At 38.9% G+C, this 17,345-nt stretch overlaps 1 protein-coding gene across 1 annotated transcript; it reads right to left on the bottom strand.

Moving 5' to 3' along the window:
* Nucleotides 1–2,912: 2,912 nt before the first annotated feature.
* Nucleotides 2,913–4,012, bottom strand: LOC131324700 (auxin-responsive protein SAUR36-like). Its single transcript, XM_058356780.1, has one exon. The coding sequence runs from the start codon at nt 3,509–3,511 to the stop codon at nt 3,041–3,043; it is 471 nt and encodes a 156-aa protein (XP_058212763.1). The 5' UTR covers nt 3,512–4,012; the 3' UTR covers nt 2,913–3,040.
* Between the last annotated feature and the right edge of the window lie 13,333 nt (nt 4,013–17,345).

Raw genomic sequence — 17,345 nt, 5'->3', positions numbered from 1 at the left:
GTTGCACCGACATTCCTCAAACCAAAAGGCATGACACTGTAACAATACAGCCCCCTTGGCATGATAAAAGAAGTCTTCTCTTGATCGAGCCCGTACATGACAATCTGGTGATACCCTCGATATGCGTCGAGGAAATTCATTCGCCTATACCCAGCTGTTGCATCCACTAGTTGATTTATCCTTAGGAGGGGGAAACTATCCTTTGGACATGTCTTGTTCAGATCCGTGAAGTCGACACAGACCCGCCACTTTCTGTTCTTCTTTTTTACTACCATAGTGTTAGACAACCATTCTGGATAGTAAACTTGTCGTATGGCCTTTGCTTCCAGCAAACGGTCAACCTCCTCGATAACAGTGTCTTCGTGTTGTACAACTGATCTTCTCTTTTTCTGCATCACGGGCTTATGCTGTGGATCTACATTCAAGTGGTGGCAAATCATGTTTGCATCCACCCTAGGCATCTCTTCGGGTACCCAAGCAAACACATCAACGTGCACCTTGAGGAATCTCACCAACTCTTCTTCTTCTTCCTTATTCAGGTTTTCCCCAATCAGGAAATACCTTTATGGATCAGTCTCATTGATCTGAATCTTCTTCAAGCCTTCCACAACTTTCTTGGCGGGGTTCCCTCTGACATCCTCGATGGTTGGCCGGTCTGATACCTCGATGGCTTGAACCAACTTTGCTTTAGGTGCCTTCTTAATTATCGAAATCAGGCACTGCTGGGGACCTTTTGGTTTCCTTTGATCCTTTCAATGCCATTAGATCCGGGAAACTTTACAATCTGATGGTAAGTGGAGGAAACTACCCTCATCTTGTGCAACCACGTTCTTCCTATAATCGCGCTATAAGAAGACGGCACATCTACCACCAGGAAGTCGGTTCGTAGCACCACCGTTCCTGCCCGAACAGGCAGAGTCACTTTGCTCAATGGCCAGACTGCTCCTGCACTGAATCCGACCAGCAGGGTTATTGACTGCACCAGGTTCGCCTGTGTTAGTCCTAATTTTTTAAACGCATCGTAGTATAGCACCTCCGTACAGCTTCCTGAGTCCACTAAGATCCTCTCCATGTCATACTTCCCAATTCGTAGGGTTATGACCAAGGCATCATTATGTGGCACCCTGGCTCCTCCTAAGTCCTCATCCGTGAAGACTATGCCCTCGTTGCATACCTCTTCTTCAAGTCCTCTTTTCGTCCCCAACTGCATCATGTGTTAGTTATGCTTCATTTACCTCTGGAGCAACCTCACCTCATTTCTCGTATAAGGTGCGGCCAATCTAGAGTCCTTAGGATGTTCTCGGATCCGTTCTAACTCTCGAATCTCGTGCTCTCGTTTCTTGATCAAACGAGCCAACTCCTCGATTTCCTGCCTCTTTTTGGCGAGGATGTCTTCACTGTTGTGCACGCTTCTTGAGTGTGCAACTGATTTCCTTTCACGGCGGGATTTACTCCTCTGTGTGGACTCTGTGGCTGTCCTGCCCTCCCTATTCTTAGAGCCATCCAGGACGGTCAGGGGGGTTACCCTTGTTTATCGCCTTTCTCCCATGTTCGCATTCAGACTTTCTCAGAGCTCCTGGTGGGAATTTATCGCCTCCCCCACCTAGCAGATTCTTTGGGTCGAGCGGCGTCGTTGGATTTTCTTCCACCATGGTCGTTTTTCAAAGAGAACTCTTTCGTTTCCAACAAACGACGCCAATTGTAAGTGGAGAAAAACGTAAGAGTCTTTGAACAGCACAAGTGTGTAACGGCTACACGTGACTCCTCGCCGGAACCCTAGCACGCCGTCGAAAACTCTAATCTACAAAATAGACAAGAGGTGAGCGCACCTTTGCCTCTCGTGGCAAAGGCCCTCCGATGCCTAAGTTAGTATCACGTACTGGCAGAAAACCCTAAATAACAGTAGGAAGTATCGAATAATGTAATGTATTGCGTACCCTTTACCTTTAGGTTTACCTCATATTTATAGATTCACAGATGTTTGCTGCCCAAATATCTGTGTTTTCTTAGGTTTCCTACCTCGTATAGGAAATCCAAAATATCTTGGATTCTCATTCCCTCATCAGTTTATTACCTTAGTCCTTTTAGGACTCTCTTTCAAAGCTGGCCGAACATCCCATTCTCGTTGGGTATATTTCTTTGATCCTATTTTCTCGAGATCTTATTCTTTTATGTAATTCCACTATTCTGGAACCTTCCAGAGCGTTTCTTTTATCTAAGGCTACTTTCTCTAGCATTTTCCTCTTGTTCGGCCCTCTCTTTGCCGAACTGGCTACTTGGACCAGTGACTTCTCATGTCACTGGTCCATATCGCTGACCACAGTCTTGCATTGCGACTTATCCCGTCTTATTCAAACCATGGTCCCACGTACCACGTGTTCGGATCCTATTTGTTCTTGTTCGGAAAGACCTCCCTACATTTTGTAAATTCCGTTTTTATTACTCGTTAGTAACATATCACTATTAATATGATTTTTGTATAATTATGACACCATGGCTCAAAATTCGATGGAACCATTTCTTCTTCGAGAACATGAAACTAGGGAATAGTACAAATTGCCCAAGTTGGCCCGAATTATTTTACAAAAATTAATATATAAAGGGGTGTGAAAATATGATATAATTTAGCTCAAGCTTATACTACATAGTTCAATTCGGTTTAATTAACCATCTCTCGTTCGAAAACATGAAAATTAGGAAATAGTGTGAATTGCACAAGTTTTGGCCCGAATTATTTTAAAACTAAATTTAAAAGTATATCCAGAATTATTTTATATCTTTTTATTCACAAATTGCACTTCTTATGACTATAATTTTTTACCCAAGTAACAAAAACAATTTTAGACCCAAGTAACAAAAACAATTTTAGACCGAGGTAACAAAAGAAAAAAAAATCCTAAAAAGAACTCCAATTAATGTTAAAATCCTGACTACTATCCATACCATACTAATAAATCATTACAATCTAGGCTATGATCAGTAATTCTAATATAGGCGTTAAAAAAAAAAAACCATAATACTAATATATACTTCATTAAGATCAAGAGGCCTTCATCCACGTCAGAAACCTCCGTGAACCGTTACCGGCTGCAATCCGGGTCTGGACCCTCTCGAACTCCGAGATCCGACAAGGAATAGTGATCCCACCCGGGTGGGTAAACCCGTATTCCTCCTCCGCTTCTTTAAGCAGATCTCCAAACAGGGGGTGGTTGAAGTAAATAACCGGCACCAAGACCCGCTGGAAAACACCGTCTTTCTGACCCACGTACACCGCCATCTGACCCTTCGGCACCGGGTTATCACCCAACCGAGAGTAGCCCCGAACAGGGTTTGAGAAGCAGAGGGACTTGGCCTTGGTCTTGAGGCAGCTGATGAGGTTCGATATGGGGGTGGTTTTGCATGTTGACGGGGTAACCCGGCGGTACCCGAAACGCGACCGGTTTTGCCGGAGGATGAACCGGAAAAGGGTTGAGACCCGGTGTTTGAGCTTGAACCCTCGGATCCTTTTCATCGGTGCGGGCGATGAGAGAGAAAAAAGAAGAGGAGAGAGAGGGAAAGGGCAGTTGTTGTTGTGGTGGCGGTGGTGGTTGTTGTTTGGGTTTAATTAGGAAAAAGGCCAGGGGTCGGCGATGGACATGGCAAGGCGAAGAAGGGTGAGTCAAATATCAGAGAGAGAGGAGGGTATATTTGACATTACCGGTACTGGTGCTACAAAGGGAGCACTTCATGAAGAGCGCTAGCTAGCTTCTTGTCTTTTATTACTACTACTAATTCTCTCTCTGGGTAGGGAAACGTACGTCTAGGAGTTCACTTTCCTATCAGATGGCACAAATAACTAGCTAGTATTCCCTGAAATGGAGCATTGGGTACGAGAGAGAGAGAGAGAGAGAGAGAGAGAGAGTGTGTGTGTGTGTGTGTGTGTGTGTTGGGAGGGTCAAAAGGAGATGAAAGGTGGAGGGAGTGTGAAATGAGGTAGTGGTCCAGAGACACTAATATTAAATGGAGAGAAGAAAAATGAAGGGGTTGCAGATAGAGATTTTGCACTAATAAAAATCAGAAGGTGGTCAATGTCACGCTTGCGTTTCTTTATTTTGATCGCGGAATCCCAACAATAATTCCAATTGTTTATCAACAATAATTGCAAAACTAATTGTATTTATTTAACTGGTCAAAACCACCAGCTTGATCACAACTACGTCAACAAATCACATTTGTGGCAAAATTCATGAAAAGATTTCATTTAGGATCCCTCATAATTTTCATCTGATTGAGTGTCTTTCGAAATTTACCTTGATTATGAAACTTTTAATGTGCGATCAGGTTTTTTAAAAAATAGTAAAACTTTATATAGAATCTAAAAAATGCCAACTCCAATAATTGTGTAAGTCCCAATAAATAAAAACTCAATACTAGCATATATACAACTGAATCAATTCGTAAGTGTAAATAGTAAAAAATTGAGAACAGGGTCTGCTCCCAATAAAGTCAAAGGTAACTAGAATTGTGGGAAAACTTGGGGAATTTGTACGTCCACCTGAGGCTCCCTGCCCTGCACCATTAGATTTTGTTTTAGGAGTGGGGGAATTTTTTTAATACTCCTTGGGAAGTCGAAGGAATCTACGGTTTGGTTGGTTCCTTTGTTTGTTGTAAAACAGGAACTCTTGCTTGCACAGCAAATGTGCACAGCGATTGTATACAGAGATCACGGTGTGAGATTACTTCAGATCTCACACGAATAATCCAAGCCGTTCATTAGGTATAACGTATTTTTTTAAAGGCTTTTGTAAGAATCAGCTCAATCCAACAAATGTAGATACTCAATCCAATAATTTAACTTTTCAAAATCCTGAAAACTCAATGACAACTTACATCAATCACCTATAGATACGGAATTGAGCTATTTTTTTTTTCGAGAGTTTTTGAAAAATTATTTTAGATCTAATGAATGACTCGAATTACTCGTGTGGAACCCAAAATAAACTCCACACCGCAACCAAGGATGGAACTAGGGGGGTCTAGTGGCAGCGACTGCTACGACAAGAATAATAGAAAATACAATTATTATATGTAAAAAAAAATTATGCCCAACTTATATAATCTCGCCACCACTAGATTGTTTTAGGTATACATTTCGCCTCTGTTAAGATAAAATCCTGGTTCCGTCATTGACCGCAACTTGTTCACGATCACGATCATTATGCAAATTTGTTGTGCAAGTAGTCGGGTTGGTTGAAAATTTACAGGAGTATGTGGCTTATTTGTTCCGTTCCAAATTTCCTATCCAACGTGTGGGTTTCGAAGAAGTTTGGTAGACTACGCCACGCAAACATGCCTATTCTAGAGAGGGAGAAGAAAGTCCTTCACGCGGGAAACCTTTCACGCTTCTACTTGTCTACTTGATGACGGAGGGCATGTGCTTGGCACGTGGACGCGTAGACTTTGTAACTGACTGATTTTAACGCCTCGTTTGGCACCTTCGTTTTTAAAACCTGTGGAATTAGAAACAAATTTCACGCCAATCATTATCGTAGCTTGTTTTTCCATATGACGAGATTAGAGACAGTTTGGGCAAACTTATAGCCATTATATATATTTTTATCATCTTTAATGAATTTTTATTAAATTTGCATCAATTATTTCTAAATACTTACTTATACTCCTATCTATGAGCGGAACGCAAAAGTAAAAATTTATGCCGAACAAAAAAAGGTAAAATCTACAAGCAAACAAAAATTATACCGTAGAACTTAACTAAAGAAACAAGTCACAAAAATCAAAGAAAACAGTTAACTACTAGAAAGCTAACCAATAACAACCTATTTTTGGATGCCAAACACGGCCTTATTCGATCTTTACTTCCTGGAGAGCTTGTGGGACCATGTGGTGCAACAGATGTGCTGACTTTGACCAGAAGAGTGCTAGAGATAAAGAAAATTGACAAAAAAAATACCCTTAAAGTATACATAAAAGGCTCAAATTTACTGTGCAGTACATCTAAGCCGTTCATGTATACTTTAAGAGTATTTTTTTTGCACCTAGCATTTTTCCATTGACAAAGTTTGGTGGGCCCCAACGGTGCCATGTGAGCAGCAAACAAATTCTTGTAACGTGTGAAAGAATTCAAATGTGGTGGGGTAGTCGTCGGTGGGGAGAAGGGGACAAAAGAAAAGAAATAAACAAAAGATCAAAGAAGAGAGAGAGAAAATCGAGACGAGTCAAAATCTACCACAAAATATGAGAAAACTTTCAAATCATTCCCACCAGAAAACGAAAGAGCAGTGGTACAGTCACCGCACCAAAATGCGGCCACCGGCCACCGCACGCCGTGTGGAGCTCATTTCAAGCCTCACACGGATAATTTGAGCCGTTCAATAATTTCAGAATAAAAAACTGAGTAGCATCGTGAACATTAGCTCGATTCGATATGTGTAGATGCTCGGATCAACCTTCTCATCTTTTTGTACACCAGAAAATTAATCTTTCCATATTATCCGATTTTCCAAAGATGAGAAGGTTGATCCGAACACCTACACATATTAGATCGAGCTAATGTTTTGCATTGCCCACTCGGTTTTTTGTTTTAAATTATTGAACGGATCGGATCATCCATGCGAGACCCGGAGTGGACCCCAAACGGCATGCGGTGGCCGGCCACTGCATTTTGGTGCGGTGGCTGTAGACTTTCTGCAAACGAAAATGGTTTTGGCATAGCGAACTGAACAACCTCTACAGAAAATATGGGGAAGAACCGAAGAGAAGGTGTTTTTTAGGGGAGAAAAAGGGTGCAGGAAAATGGAGGGGGGAGAGTTTATTCTCGTCCTAGAGTCAATAGTTTACAGCCCCGCCATAGGATTAGCAGCTTATCCAGGTGGGAAAAAGACCTATTTATCCCTCAAATATGTTTTGTATTTCTAATATAAAGACTTAACGAGGATAATCAAGTAAATTTTATAGGTTTTTGATATTCGCGCTCCATTTTTTTACTGAAATTACTAGTAATTTCACGTTAAAATTGAAGAGCGAAAATCAGTTTCCTTTTTATAATATATTCTCTTATTCACTCATATCATCTACTCCTACTATTCAAAATCAAGTGTAAGCTAATCTTCCCTCTTTAATTAATCACCCTCATAACATATCCAGCTCTTATCAATGCACCCTGCTTCCATCTCCACCAAAAATCTTATCCGCTAGCTAGATGTTTCATTCCAAGATGACCAACGATCTTTTTTCCTTTATCTCTTTGTTTGTGTTGGAGAATTGTTTCTCTCAATTTTTTTAAGGAAAAATTGATGGTAAAAAGCAATGATATGCACAAAACTTTAAAACACAATTCCAAATATATACAACTGTGTCTGAAATCATTCGATATATGTGAAACAAATGGTTTGAGATAAAGTTACATTCACAATTGTGTTCTAAAGTTATGTACGTAGAATTTCTGGATTGTAAAAGCTCAAAAAAGATAAGAATAAAAAGAATATGAGATTGACTTGAAGTTTGGTAGCATGTACAATAGGCCAAACTTACTGGAGATATAATTTCTAATATGTAGTATTTTCATTGGGAAATGCTACAATACACATTAATTATACAAATTCTTATTTGGGTATGTATTATATGCATTCCCAAAATGTTAAGATTTATAGAAGAAACTAGCGGATGCCCGTGCTTTTGGGCACGTCAAAATGTAATATAGTCCTAACTTAAATAAGTTAGGGAAAAAATCCGAAATGATCCCTGTAATTTAGTATTTGTGTCAACTTAGTCCTTGCAGTTTGAATTGGCTCGATTTATACTCTGTAGTTTCTATTTTGTTCCAACTTGGTCCAATTACTAACTGTCGTTAGCTTCCGTTAACCCCAGACCCAAATGGGTCCCTTTTCTAGTAAATTATTGAACCCTTTCTTCTCTAATCTCGCAGACCTAAAGTCTTTTCCTAAAAAGCAAAACAGAGTCACTTTTTACTAAAAATTGGGTTCTCTGGCCCGTGTTTTTTTTCTAAAATACTTGAATTATTCTTTCGATATTCAAGAGGTGACCAGGCACACCTAAACTCTATGCTCGGTGGAGACTCTAAATTTTTTTCTAAACCCCTTCCGTGGCCTGAACTATGGCCGAATCTGATTCTTCTTTACCGGGAGATATGTAGGCAGCTTAATGAAAGCTCGGTCCTTTTTAAAATAAAATCCACTTTATTTTCTAAAATTCAAACATTTTTCAAAAATATCCAAACCCCTTTTATAAACACAAAACTCCTCATTTTTTCTTTTTTTTTTCAAGAACCATGTCGCAATCCATAGGAATCAGATCACTTATTCAGGCCCTAATCCCTCTTACTCCTCCCCGAAGGTGAACGAGACACGTTTTGGTCGAAGGTAAAATCCCGGGCACGACAAATGGAAAATGGAACAATGAGACTCTGTGTTTTGGTTTAGAGGTATATTATGGTAAGAGGGAAATGATAAATTACGGTTTTAACCCTAGAAAAGGGGCCCATTCGTGTCTGGGGTTAATGAAGTCTAATGGCAATTAGTAATTGGACCAAGTTGGAACAAAATCAAAACTACAGAGTGTAAATCGAATCAATTCAAACTGCAGGGACCACGTTGACACAGACACTAAACTACAAGGACCATTTCGATTTTTTTCCCAATAAATTATTACATGCTCTAATAACAAATGTAATCATCTTGATAAGCTTTCCTATTTGACACACACATACACACACACACACACACATATATATATATATATATACATATATATATGGCAACATTTAAATAGGGATGCATTGCCTTAAAAATGACGAGAGAGGGAGGGGTAGATTTATTAAGAGAATCTTCTCTATATCTTTCGAAAAAGAAAGTGATATATAGCTATAATTTAACGTGAAAATTTGATCGGGCGGCTGCGGATGTTACTTTGTTTGTATATATGCCTAGACAAAAATCGCACTGTTTTATAATATAGATGTTATGAATCATGCATATTGTTGAAAAATTATGATTTTAGTATAAAAGTTATGAGACACACCACCAAAATATTATGATCCTATTGAAAATGTTACAAATCCTTAACATTACGAATTCTGCTGTTGAAAGTAAGTTATTATTTTTAATATAAAATTTACGAGATATATCAAATTGTTATGAATCATAGTGAAATGTTCCAAATCATATTGTTGAAATTAAGGTTACAAGTTTTAGAACAAAATTACGTACGAAACACACCAAAATATTATGAATGAACCATACAATAAGTGTATATGGTACACATTTTTATAAGGTGTGTGATTGTAGACTTTTCCATTTTCAAAACACGAAACAATTTGGGCAACTCAAACTTTTATATGTGTGTAAAATTGTTAAGGTTTTTGTATCTTTTTTTTAGAAAAAGTCTACTTGTTTTTCAATAGCGAAGTTGTAAACATTGTTTTGTTTTTCAACATTCGCACACTCTAAAGATAGTACCATGTTTTAACAACAAATGGGGGCCTTAAGGAAAAATTCAAAAGAACGAAAAACAACTGGCAAACTTTAGGTGATGGGTTATGCATAGTGTAAAGTAGTATATCCTGTTAATAATTTCAAAGTTAAACTGTTCATGGTTGTCTATTCTTAATATACCTATTAATGTTCGATTTACCTGAATTTTTACATAGATATATTACTCTGTCGGGTCCTATAAAATGAATGGCTCAGACTAATACAATCAATGCACAATGAGATCCACAATGGGTGGCGAAAATTGTGGTTTCTACTTGTGGGTGGAAAAAATTTAATCTCATGAAAGAAATAGAGGGACAATAGTGTGTGAAGATAATTGCATATATCTTCCTACAATCCTTGAACCACACAAGCCGTTCCTAGATCATACGAAGCACTGGATTCGTTACACATTTATTTTTTCGAAAGACATTCATTACGCATTTATAGTCACGTCTTATCGATATATTCTACGGGGAATTACGGGACAGTGATCTGTGGGGCAAACATTTCGCAACTCATGGACAAGTGCTTAGCACCAAACCTCGCCTTCAAATATAAGGTTGAAAATCCCAAGCGTAGGGCTAAGTCGTCGATAGCATGGTAACCAGAAAGTCCGGGATCGTTCCCACAGAGAATCGAATATAGCTCAATTGGATTGAAGGTTTTATATGGTGGTTCGTGGCGTTTAAGACGGCCAACTTGGTTTTGCTTTAAATAGTGGAAAGGCTAAAGCGAAATACTAGAAATGAGCTTAATAAACTTAAAGAGGCAAGTCTAGGGATCGTCTAACCCTTGACGAAGACCGTTACTGGTTCTCGATTATAACTCAGGCGAGAAACACGACCGCGTGCTCACGCCCGGAGGGTTTAGCGTTAATGACTTCGTTTATCAAAAGATAGGATTTAACGGAGGCGAACCAACTTGTTTTTAATATTTATCGAACAAATAGGAGGTCACGAGCCCTCGGTGAGCCGCTTGCCAAGACCGCTTGACTAAGCACCTTACCAAGGAGTTAACACCCCTTGTTTAGACCAAAAATGCAAATTAAGCCCTATTTCGTAAATCATGATTTTAAGCCCGAGGGCTCGAGAACAAAATAACCGCCCGAGTCCTCGGGAAAGATTATCCCGAGACTTAGCCTAACGACTACTCACACATACTTAAAGCATAGAAGAAAACGTAAAATCAAGACATTACTTTTGACTGAAGAAATTGAAAATAAACTTGATATTACCAAGGATCTAGTCCGTACAAGCAACTTTAATAAACGAGAATTTAACAAACGAAAAATACCTTAAGGAGTTCTTGAAGAAATTAACACAAAAGCTTGAGAGCTTTTAATGGAGTTCTAAAAATTAAAAAGACTTAAAGTGATATATGACAAGAGAGATAAAGATGAGAGAGGGAGATCCTATTTATACAAGGTGGCCTACTCTCTCACAAATTATCCCAAAAATATCCTAAAAGTAGCCAAAAGTGAAAAATATCCCAAAAGTGGAAAGTTGAAAAAGGTAGCAAAACGTGAACATTTTCTACAACAAGAACCGGTACTGGTCAACCCCCAGTACCGATACAAGGTCTTCAAAAATCTGCCAAAACCAAAACTCTGATCAGCACGTACCGGTACTGGGGGTTGCCCAGTACCGGTTCATAGTCTCCAGAACTTTTATTTTGGGCTTGCCTTGGTCTAAACAGCCCGACGATGACCTGACAACCCCTTGCCTCTTAATAAATCACCCGACGGGTCTTGATGGGGAAAAGCCACATGGCCTTGGATGCTTGGATGCCTTCGAGAGCGACCCTTAGTGATAAAAACCGCCGTAAAGCAACGTTTAACCTGAAACTAACCAAAAACAACCTTACATGCAAAATGAGATAAAAATAATAAATTAGGGAATCAAACGCTACAAATTAAAGGATTTTAAGCACCAAGATTATACAATCTTAGCCGCTTATAACGCCCCCCAACTTAAACGTTGCTAGCCCCTAGCAATGAAACAACACAAAAATAAAGGAAAGCTAAGCAATCCTTCTGACAAAACAACTACAGCACATGCTTCAACACATTCAACTAGCAAGAGTTCAAAAACCAAACGTTTAATCCACCACAACTTGCAGCAATGTTTTCAGATGAGCAACTAAATGCTAAGCACACAAATAACAAGCATCCAATGCGCGTATCCAAGATCAAAAAGAGGATACGACACTTCTAGTTATCTTTCCATGCAAAAGAAACCATATCCCACAACAAGGTGCTCGGAAATGGGCTCGGTGAACAAAAATACCATGCCTTAATATGTAGAGAGCACCAAATTGATAGAAAACTAAGCTACACAGCCAACAACTTACCAAAAAGAAATATGCCACACAATAAACATGCCAACATACGACAGTTGAATCAAACCGGAATCAAAACGTACCAGAGATCAACTAAGGGCTAGTTGAATCAAACCGGAATCAAAACGTACCAGAGATCAACTAAGGACTTTAAAGCTTGTAATGACCTTGGTTTAATCAAAGAACGATTAGCAAAAACAGGTGGCGGCTATATACTAGCTTGGTTTTATCTACCCTTGGCCGCCGCCGACACTAAACTACCAAGTCAATGGCCACATGCCGGCCCCAACAAAAACTTCCTAAAGCTATTATTTACGGATTCATCTACTAAAATAAAAAAAATAAGATAGGATAGGATAGGATAGGTGGGCTGTCAACCACCAAGCACCCCGACCAAGTAGAGAGATTTCCGCAAAAAGTCTACCATTGACTATAGTCATCATCCTCCTCACTCTCCTCATGTTCAACTACATGCTCCTTACCCCGCCTTCGGGCACTCGACTCACCACCACCACTAATTCCAGCACCGTGTACAACCTCAGGTTCCTCGGGAGTAGATTCTCTCATATCGGCCTCCTTGGAACATACACATCTCCCTCTTTCCCACATCGAGTTGCTATCCACAACATTGCCCTCTTTATAGCTGAAACATCTTTCATTGTACGACGCATTTGAGTTTCAAGCTTCTTCTATTTCATCTGCACTGACTGGAGCTAAGTAGCCATAATTCTCGTATATTCTTCAATCCTCCTGGATTGAGTCCTAGTAGTAGGCATAGGGAAGCCGAAGCTGTTGGGCAGAGGCGGCTGAGACAATGACTTGCTTTTCTCCAATGAGCCACCCGTAATAGGACCAGGGGTTCCGGGAAAAAGCTTTTCCAGAACTAACATTCCTTGGCTCTCGCAAATAGTAGTCACCATAGCCGGAAACAGAATATTAGGCTTTGACGGTGCTGATCGCTCCCTAAATCTCACCATCGACCTCCAAATGAACAAAGCCCAATCAACCACCTCTTCACTGGACCCAAAAACAAAAATAACCTCTCCATCCTCCTTGTGTGGAAGCTTCTTCGAGCCATGGGGACATAGGTTATAATGAACCACCTTATTGATCACTCTATACTTCTCGAATAACCTGCCATGGACAAAATGGTCAAGCTTTAGCGGTTTATCAGTTAGAGCATTTTGGATTTCCTCCTCTTACTTAGACCATCCTTTAGCAGGGTAAGTAATAGACCAGAGTGAGGGACGTTGGTAGTTTTTCAGATACTTGGCTATGACAGTCGGGGTTATGAGCACAGTTTTCTTCCCCAAATGAGACGTTATTTTCTCTTCCTTCTCATCCATTTCCATATTAGCATAAAAATCAAGAACCAACTTGGGTTTAAAACCTTTGATTGGATCGAAAAAAATTAGTAACCCTCGTTGGTTGATGATATCGATAATTGGGTGGGTTCCCATTTTTGTGCGATCCACTTGGCGCTCACAAATGTACTTCCGACGTTTTAACTCCTTTTCCCATCTCTTTTTCTCCTCATCTTTTTTCTCTCTTTTCCTCTTCTTATTCTCCTCCTCACTTCTCTCTACCTGTTCAACCACTTTCTTCGGATCAGTGCGTTTTATGTAAGACGTTTTACCGGAGCTATCGACTGATTTTATCGCATCCCCCATTAGCTTTTTGGTTCTCCCCATTTTTCAATCGAACCCCAAAACAGAATAACCCCCAAACTTCAGTTAAACAACCACCTGCAGCACAATCAATAGTACACTACAGCCGCAAAACCCCCGAAACCAATCTGCTAGTTCAGAAACAAATGCAGGCAAAATCGAAGATCAAAAGACTCAGAGTCTGTAACACTAATTCAGCCCCTGCTAACAAGTCCAAATAAGCAAAATCACACAGAAATTCCCCTGAAATCAGTCCACAAATGCAGGAATAATCACAGCCCTAGTTGTGGCCAAAAATGCTGCAATTACAGGGCAAGGGTTCCAAAGGATTTCCAGATTTTTGGGGTTAAGGTGTGGGTGGATGGTTTAAAATTGTTTAAAGTATGGAGATGGGTAGAGAAATATCGAAAAATTTGAAATTTGGTGAGGGAGAGGAAGAAGTTTCGGATTGACCTTGGGTTTTGGGGATCTAGGGTTCAAAACTTAAAAAATCCCTCATAAAACATGAAAATCATTCACATTGAGGGATAAACATGATGAACAATGGAGAAGTTCAGAGGAATTTCATGGGGGAGGGTTGAGGTTCGAAGTTTACCTTGACCATGGTGATTTCTGATTGAGGAGGAAGAACCCAGCCTTGAAACCTTCGGAACCCTTGATTTCCCCCTCTTAATCTTGAAAGTTTGATGATTCTTCAAAGTTTGATGGAGGATTTTGGTGATTTGAATGGGGAATAGAGAGAGAATTTAGAGTTTAGAGGTTTAGAGTTCGTGCAGCAGTCGTGGGGTATGAGGAAAATGATGGGTTTTGGCTTATATAGTGGGCCAGAAAGAGAGAGAAAAACAAGACAAGATTTCCAAAATCTGGCGAGTATGAACCGGTACTAGGCAACCCCCAGTACCGATTCAAGGTCCTGAATTTTTTTCCAAAGTTCGGCCAAGTGTGAATCGGTACTGGGCAAATCCCAGTATCGGTACAAGGTTCCTGAAATTCTGAACTTTTACCCACTTCATTATGTTGACCTCCACTCATTCCCAACACCTTCCAAACATCCCCCGAACACCTCATAGCAGTAAGAACACCATTCCCAAACCCTCCATACATCCGGCTCCCTAAGTTATTGAACAAACGGTAGGACACGGACCAGGATACGAAATAGGACGAGGGGATACTTTTGTGGTTTAATTAAACAAAGAGTGCCTTATATCACTTCCTAAGTACGCCATAGATTCTGTAGAGACCCGAAAAATTTTAATTATTGAAATGCTTATTAAATGCCTAATTGGGAAAATGGGATTTTATTTGGTGGTTGTTTGAATTGAGGATTGAAGTGAGAGAATAGAAACTTGAGGGTGTGGGTGTGTGATTTAAAGATATAGGAGTATATATAGGAGTGTGTGTAGGAGATAATTATATCTCCCATTCTCTCTCTCTCTCTCTCTCTCTCTCTCTCTCTCTCTCTCTCTCTCTCACGCCGTTCTCTCTCTCTAGTCATGTATCTCTCTCTCTTCCCCTCTCACTCAAAACTCTTTCAAGACCTCAAGAATCTCAGAGATTAACCTCCCTTCGACCTTCCAATCGCGTTCTTGAGCTCGAAAATCCTTGGGTCCAGCTTGGTGCGGAGCTTTGAAGTTCAAAGAGGCTAGGGCTAGTTCAAATCTCGTAGACCTTGGTTATCATCGCGAGGTAGGGATTTCTAACTTTCTATGTATGTTTATGAGTTGATTTGGTGTCCAAAATTTGCTTTGGATCGTTGTTTGGAAGCCTTGTGTTTGCCCTTGAAAGCTATCAATTCGTGCTGAAAAACCCAAGTGCTACATGTACCAGCGTTTACCCCGGGACATGTAGCAAACCCAGATTTCTTTGATTTCATTCATTGGTACGTGTAGCGCCCTTAACTACTACATGTACCAAACTCAAATTGCATATTCTGTTCACTGGGTACATGTAGCGCCCATAATTGCTACATGTACCAAAACCCAGATTTTTCATTCTGTTCGCTGGGTACATGTAGCACCCTTAACTGCTACATGTACCAAATTGGAAATTTCTGAAAAGTTTTCCTCTTCATGGTTTGGAACCCTGATCGCTTCTAAACCCTTTCGGACACTTCCAAACCTATCTCAAGCATATTCAATTAAATTCCTATGATTAATGTTATCTTTGGTCCATTGGTTTTCCGTTAGTAAGAAACGAATAGGGAATGTAACAATCCTGATTTTTAGTAAGTAAAAATTTCTTTAAAAATTTGAATTTTATTTTAATACTTGGATTCGCTTCCAAAAATTTCTTTTGTATTTCTCATTATCCGTCATTATTAGATTTTAGTCTTTTAAAATTATATTTCTTGGCTAGAGATTCTACTTGGCAAGTATAGTTAGATTCTAACCAATTAGTTAGAGGGACCTAACTACCAATTCATCTAGTTACTTTTTCCTAACCCTAGATGAGCCTTTTGAACCTTCTTGAACCTTATGAGCCCTCCAAACCTTAGTGGAACCCTTTGGACATTTAAACTTTACCCATTGGACGATAAAAATTAGGAAAACTTTTATCCATTGGACAATAGATCTTTCATCCAAGAACTTTTCATAGATTTGTTAAAGTACAAGGATATAGTTATATATAGGTATATATACACATGCCTAAAGGACATATGGTATTATTCTAGTGTATATAGTACCTCACCCTTTTATTCATTGGTCAATAACCGCTAGGAAAATTATTACCCATTGGATAATAGAATTAGTAAGTACTAGGGTTTTATTTAATAATTATTTCCTAGATTTCCCATGTGATGATATATTTGTATAAATATATATATGTGTGTACTTTATAATATATACCCTAGATTTCCCTAGGATTTTCTAAAGTACAAAATCTAATATTTTAATGGGGCATGTGCCTAATTGGATTACTTTAATGGGGAATTTTGATCTTGTAATTTTATATTGGATATTGGAAATCTATTTAGATCTCATAGTACAATTATATATATATATATATATATACATACATACAGTCGGGTTCCGGTAAGGGATCCCGCATTTTTTTAAAATGCGGGACTCCCCTTCCCGATTGAATTTCGATGATCCGAGCCGCTCAAAGTGATCAGAACGTGATTTTAAGGGTCCCCGCGGGAAATCAGCAAAAAAAATGACCGGGAAGGGCTTCATCCGAGCAGTTTTCATTGAACGGTTCAAAAAAAAACTGCTCGGATGAAGCCCTTCCCGGTCATTTTTTTTGCTGATTTCTCACGGGGACCCTTAAAATCACGTTCTGCACACATTGAACGGTTCGGATTTTCAAAATTTGATCGGGAAATGAAAGTCCCTCATTTTTTTAAAATGAGGGATCCCTCACTTGATAATTTGTGTATATATATATATATATATATATATATATATATATATTAATGGGGCATGTGCCTAATTGGATTACTTTAATGGGGAATTTTGATCTTGTAATTTTATATTGGATATTGGAAATCTATTTAGATCTCATAGTACAATTATATATATATATATATATATATATATATATATATATCCACATGCTTAAAGGACATCTAGTCTTTCAAGGTCTTATTTAAGTATTCTTTTTATCCATTGGTCAATAACTGTTAGGGAAATTATTACCCCTTGGATAATAGAGTTAATCTTTCCAATAAGTATAAGGGTTATTAAACAAATCATTTTCTAGATTTTTCATGTGTTGATATACTAATATATATATATATATATATATATATATATATATATATAATTACTTTGTAGACTTAATACCCTAGGATTTTCTAGGTACAAAATCTATTATTTTAATAAAAAATATGTGCTAATTTGGATTATTT

Source organism: Rhododendron vialii, chromosome 1a (genome assembly GCF_030253575.1).
Source record: "Rhododendron vialii isolate Sample 1 chromosome 1a, ASM3025357v1".
In the NCBI taxonomy this organism is placed as follows: domain Eukaryota; kingdom Viridiplantae; phylum Streptophyta; class Magnoliopsida; order Ericales; family Ericaceae; genus Rhododendron; species Rhododendron vialii.
This window is presented reverse-complemented; position numbering and strand designations above follow the sequence as displayed.

Coding starts and splice junctions, on each gene's coding strand:
- LOC131324700 (XM_058356780.1), bottom strand. CDS start 3,511: ATGAAAAGGATCCGAGGGTTCAAGCTCAAACACCGGGTCTCAACCCTT.